The following is a 6,462-nucleotide window of genomic DNA, read 5'->3' on the forward strand; positions in this document are numbered from 1 at the left end:
GATAAATCATGTTTTAATGTTAAACATACATGTATCAGAGAGAATCCTTAGGATTAACTGTATCTGGGATTTTAGTGACTACCTTATCTATAGGCCAGTAGGCCTATCATCAGTGGGGTCTTTTTTTCCCACAAATTGTCAGGCTGATTTATATTGCAAATAATATGTTGGATTCATATTAGGATATTTTTATTTTCTTGGAAACTTTCAAAAGAATTTGCAATATTTTGGCGGCCCCCCCCCCCCGCAGTAACTCTGAGGACCTCCTAGGGGTCCCGGACCCCCTCACTGTTCTAAAGTGCTATAGCTCTCGTAGTGGATTTAGTGGAGTAAAAAGTTTCTCGCTGAAATGTACAGGAGTTAGAGGTTTAAATTAGCATAAAATGGAAGTAAAAGTACCCCAGAGTTGTACTCTAGTACAGTACTTGAGTAAATGTACTCCGTTCCATTCTGTCTCCCTCAGGTTTCGACCTCTGTGAGGTGGGTCAGGAGGAGGTCGTGCTGAAGACTGGAAAGCAGGCCAGCAGGCGCATCATGCATTTTGCCCTCCAGTCTCTCCTGGCACTCTTTGGTGAGAAGAATGCAGCTTTCTTTTTCTTTCTTCGTCAAAACTACGTCTTGTCTCTTGAGCATACGTTGTTCCGGTGCATCTCCGGTCTTTCTCCATCCTTTAACTGTCTTCTCTGTTCTTGAATGTGCCGTAGCGACCGGAGCTTCTCCCAGCTTAACAGACTGTTATGCTACCTGGCTAGCTAGCAGCTATAATGTTACCCAGCATGCCAATCGGCGGTGTACATTTGTAAATGTAAAATTTTTAGTGTTAGAAATTGTTTAAGTCACAAATTGTTGTGTGCCTTGGTGTTTTATCCTGTTAAAGAGAGTTAGTTGTGGGTTATTAATTGTTGTGTTATAAAGTTACTACCATGAGTGAGAAGGTTACGCAGTTATTAGGGGTCCCGGTGCTGCGATTGAGGAAAAAAATAAAACCTGGATCGGCCCGTGGATCTGTTAATTTTTCCGATCCAGCTATTTTGTCGATATCGTGGCAGATACCCGGTCTTAATATCAGATCGGTGCACCCCTAGTCTCTATTCCAACCAGGCACAGATGTCTAGACTGTGTTAGTGAAGCCAAAACATATGGAGCGCCCCCTGGTGGCTGGCTGCAGTACAGGTCATAAACCGCGCCCTCTCCATATTAGCGAACGGGACATGGGCCACACTAAAAAAAATCAAATACAAGTCAAATACAATCTGTGTTAATTTTTCTGATAACTCTAGTTTGTATTAGTTATTTGATGCTATAAAAACTGGGTGAAACATAATGACAGCTGGGATTGAATTGTGATTGGTCGGGCGGGTGTATGGGCGGGACTTTGATACCGCGGCTCCACCTCCCGATCACTACTGCACAGACTCTGGCTCTTAAATTACAATATGGCAGCGATTTTGGCTTCACTTTTGTACAGCGGGAGGAAGTGGAGACGCGTGGTCCATCTTTATATACAGACTATAGCCCCCTCATTCACTCACTCACTGTTCCCTGTATAGTGTTCCTTAAATAGTGAACTATATAGGGAGAAAACGAGATTTCGGACACTCACTGAAAACATCGTTGCGTCAGTAGGTGCGCCGGTTATTTGTGTGATGGAGGCGGGCGCGCCTAGCATCATGTAAACAAACTGACACTAAATGACTTCTAATACATCCCTGGATAACACGACCGCATTGCATTGTGGTATACGGGAGTAAAGTGTAGGGTACATCGTATCTACACTCAAATTAGCAATGCATTGTGGGTATTTTATAAGGAACTATATAATGAATGAAATGAACCAAATTCACTGTATAGTGATAGGGAACGATTTTGAACACAGCTTATGATTCCAACCTAACACCTCTCTTTCTTTTGTTTAGACTCCACAGAGCTTCCGAAGCGCCTGAGCATGGACAGTTCCTCGTCCCTTGAGTCTCTGTCGTCCTCCCAGTCGGCCTCCCAGCCTCACTCGTTGCCCCTCTCCTTCGGCTGCTACCCGCCTCAGCCCTCCTTCTTACCGCCCGTCTGCCCCGACAACCTCTCCTGCGACGCCATCTCCGTCTACAGCCTCAGCTCCCTCGCCTCCTCCCTCAGTTTCCTGTCCCGGCCGGAGCCCGCAGGGAGCGACGTCATCAGCCAGCGCTCGCATCAGCAGGAGCCGGACAGAGCTCGCGGGGGAGGGGGCCTCTACGCCTCGCACCTCCACTCGGGCGGCCTGTCGAGAGGTCGCCTGACCAATCACGGAGGAGGCTTGGCGGGAGAAGGGGAGGATGAGGAGTACGAGGGGTACTCCATCATAAGCAGCGAGCCATTGGGACGAGGCAGGAGAGAATGTGACACGCTGCCTCTGCCTGCGGGACACAGACACGGCAGAGGCGGTGCTGGGCGAGGGTCTGCCGGGCGCCACGGGTACCCCGTTACAATTTCCTCCAAGGGAAGCGTCAGCACGCCTACATCTCCGATTAAAGCTCCGCCACTGCCCCTGAAAGTTCCCAGCAGCCCCAAGCCCAAGCAGGAAATGTAAGTTTGATGTTATTGTCAGAAAGAAAGATGTGGTCATTTCTTAACAGTGCTCTAAGCGATGTCATGCGTTTTTTAGGCTACAATATTTTTTTATCACATACAGCAAACATCTCCTCACTATCCGCTAGCTGTCTGTCCCCTGAACACACTGTAAAAAACATCTCCTCACTATCTGCTAGCTGCCTGTCCCCTGAACACACTGTAAAAAACATCTCCTCACTATCTGCTAGCTGCCTGTCCCCTGAACACACTGTAAAAACATCTCCTCACTATCTGCTAGCTGCCTGTCCCCTGAACACACTGTAAAAAACATCTCCTCACTATCCGCTAGCTGCCTGTCCCCTGAACACACTGTAAAAAACATCTCCTCACTATCTGCTAGCTGCTTGTCCCCTGAACACACTGTAAAAAAAACGCGGCCTCTGTAGACAGCCCAGGCTCCACAAACGGCAACAAAAACAAAACGGGCCAACCTGCACCACCAAACATAACAAACAGTGTTCCAGCCAATAACCGACAAGAAGGAGTTGGTTGAGCCTTTACCGCAGCAGCGTTAGCACGTAGGCTACTTCCACAATGCACGTTCATGACTGTTTCAGGAAGCACGGAAGGGAGGGGGAGGGGCGAGCTAGCCTCCGTTTTGTTTGACAATACTTCGAATGTCAACAAGACGTAACGTCACCCAACATCGCTTAGAGCACCTTTTAAATGCACCTGTTGGAGGTGTAAAGTGGGATGAACCACAGCAAAGTCCCCTATCTATGTTGTTTAGCCACGTTAGCTTCATGTCTCCAGGGATAGCAATGTTGGTCCACCACTTTGGTCCAGACTGAAGTATTTTAACAGCTACTGGATGGATTGGCACAACGTTTTGTAGTGACATGCATGGTTCCAAAACAAAGTATCCTAAAGAACTTCCCTGATTTTTTTCCTCTTGCACCAGCACCAGGTTTCAAGTTTTTCATTGTCCTATGCACAACAATACAATTCAAAGAAGAAATCGTTGGCAATGAAAATGTTTGAGAAAATTGAGAATATAAGACATAAAATAGTGCAGAAGTTAAAATACAGGAATACTATTTATATAAAATAAAGCAGGTTGACATTTGTGTTTTTAAGTAAAATGTCTGTTGGATGGAAACATGAGTCTTCAGTTTAATTGATGGGATTGCTGGGAAAACAGCAATTCTTTCTCATTTTTTGGCACCTAACTTCTTCAGCAGCGATCAACATTCAAACTCCAAAATGTTGAGCTCATTGAGGACATTATCAGAATTACTTTTAGTTTTTGTATCGTTCATACTTTCCTAAATATTTCCTGTTTTTTGTGAAATTTCCACCAAGTTAATTAATGTAAATGAATGGATGGAATGTTCAGAGTTAGAGTGGTGACATCAAAATCAGGAATTTTACAAACTAAAACAAGGTGATTTAAAACAGAAATGAGAAGGAATATTGCTACTCCATTTAAAAATATTTCCACTTTACACCAGGAGAGTTTCATGTTTATTCAAGCCTTGATGCGGTCAAACTTTTTAATGCCCGGGATGCATAAAATAACTCCTCTCTTACAGCTCAGTATCTTTTGGCCTTTCTGATATTTTGTTTTAAGTTGTTAGTTACGAAAGCTATATGTCAATAGCATTTATTGTCTTATCTTCAACAGGGGGTCTGCGACCCCTAGGGGGGTCCTCAGAGTCAATGGAGGGGGGCCTCCAAATCAAGTCTTAACATGAATCCAACATATTACATATTTTCAATTTTTTCTAACGTAAACGTATTAGAAAATCTATATCCCCACTGCTTACTGGTCTATAGGTAAGGTAGTCCCTAAGGCCATCCACAGATACAGTTCATCCTAAGGATTCACTGTTCCATATGTATAAAGGCTTTGGGCCGCCCTACACGTTACTGTAGGCCCAACTTAATATGCAACTTCATTTTATACAATATATGTAGTAGGGGGTCCCTGCTCCGTCTCACATTCAGTTAAGGGGTCCTTGGCTTAAAAAAGGTTGAAAACCCCTGGTCTAAGCTCATTTGCAACTCTTGTTCCTAGATGGCTTAATTTGAACATAACTCAAAATTTTTTGTTTTTGCAGCTCGCCTCCTCAGAAGAAAGGGAAGGTAAGCAGCTCTGAGTCGGACCAGTCGAGCACTGAGACAGACAGCACGGTCAAGTCCCAGGAGGAGAGGACGGTGCCCGTGGGACAGCTGGATCCCCAGGAACTGGCCCAGAAGATTCTGGAGGAGACCCAGAGCCACATGCAAGCTGTGGAGAGCCTGCAGAAAGCAAACCTCAGAGGGAAGACAGCGAGGGGGCCGGCTGAGAGAGAAGAGGCCCATGCCAGGCAGCCTTCGCTGTCCACTCCCAACACCCCAACGTTGACTCCCACTGGAGGAGCGCGAGGCTTTCAGCCCTCTGAGACAAGTGCGTTTAGCAGACCACCAAGTAGGGCAAGTCTAAAGGCTTGCTCTTCTCCTCTTTCCCTCTCTAGTCATCTTTCACCCCTCTCCACTTCAGTTTCAACACCTCCCCCAACTCGGCCTAAACCCCCATCCCGCTCCCCGTCGCTGCAGAAAATCAGCTCCGGCTACAACAGCCCAGCTCATTCCTCTCCTTCTTTATCTCTCTCTGTGACAGAGCGGGGTTGGCCTTTCGCCACTTCTTCCCCCGATGTGCACGCGCGGGCTCAGCTCAAACTGAAATACCCTCCCTCACCTTACACCGCCCACATCTCGCCTTCACACTCCCCGGCTGACAGCGCCCCATCGCCGGCCTTTTCCTATTCCTCCACAGGATCGGTTTCGGCTTCCTCCAGCCCTGCGAACACGCCCGAACTCAACCAGCCAAAACGGGACAACAAAGTCCAGACGATTCATAATCTAAAAACCTTCTGGGCCAACGCTGGCCAGAAACACGAGGTGCCCTGCCCTGCCAGTTTACTCCGAGGTGGGAATAAAAAAATGAGTACAGTTCAGAAAGATGTTTTGGGTTTGCTCAATCTCTCACCTAGACACGAGTCCGTCAGCAAAAACGTAGAGGCATCCGGGGATCACAACACTGGCGACAGACAGAACGGTCACCAAATACTGGAGGCTAAACCTCCTCCACCTCCATCGTCGAACTCTAAAGGGGGCATCAAAGTTCCCGCCGGGAACGGCTACAAGTTCCTCTCACCTGGACATTTCTTTCCGTCCTCTAAATGTTAGGAGTTGGGATATTTGCCAGGCTGAACCCAGAGCCAGGGGGCCAATCTTCTGTTCCATTTTGGTGTTTGTGCTATGACAGAAGCTGTCCATTTGTCAGCTAAATACTACCACATTTTTTTAGCAATACCTGCTGAAGACTATTATAAAAAAAAAAAAAAAAAAAAAGTATTGTTTCATACCGACAATGATTTTACACATCACTACTTTTTGTCTGAGGGGATGGTAATGTTTTGAATGTGATGATTGTGCCTTCTTCCGGAGAGAGCTGGAAGGACAAATGACTGAGAGAAATGTCGAGTCTCTGGCTTAAAATGTCTTTTCATGACTGACTAGAGCACATGTGTCTCAATGCCTCCCCGTACTGTACTCCCAGTCTGTCGACCGGATGCCTGAGAAAAGGAGAACATCTTCTGTCGACCTAAATGCTCGCTATATTTGTGTAAGTTGACCTGAATTTGATCTTGATTTTTTTTTTTTTGTGTGTGTAATTATTATTGTTAAATGTCATTATCGATGCTTACTGGTGTCATTCATTTTGTAAAGTAATCTGTGTTTTCCAGTCATTATTATACATTTTATAAAAGACAATTAAAGGAAGACGTGAGGAAAAGATTTTTGATATTTTTTATTGGAGATTTGATTTTATGTGCGATTGTCAGCATGGTACCTCTTGCTCTTCAGTGTGCTAGT

General features: G+C 45.8%; 1 protein-coding gene across 1 annotated transcript in view; it reads left to right on the forward strand.

Moving 5' to 3' along the window:
• Positions 1-6,384, forward strand: part of ttc28 (tetratricopeptide repeat domain 28) — a 171,994-nt gene extending 165,610 nt beyond the window's left edge. Inside the window, exons 32-34 of the mRNA XM_028601462.1 lie at positions 464-571; positions 1,917-2,556; positions 4,662-6,384. Of these exons, the coding sequence (XP_028457263.1) occupies positions 464-571; positions 1,917-2,556; positions 4,662-5,772 (1,859 nt within the window). The 3' untranslated portion in view covers positions 5,773-6,384. The remainder of the gene's footprint in view (positions 1-463; positions 572-1,916; positions 2,557-4,661) is intronic.
• Positions 6,385-6,462: the final 78 nt, after the last annotated feature.

The sequence above is a fragment of the Perca flavescens genome, chromosome 16, assembly GCF_004354835.1.
Source record: "Perca flavescens isolate YP-PL-M2 chromosome 16, PFLA_1.0, whole genome shotgun sequence".
Taxonomy (NCBI): Eukaryota; Metazoa; Chordata; class Actinopteri; order Perciformes; family Percidae; genus Perca; species Perca flavescens.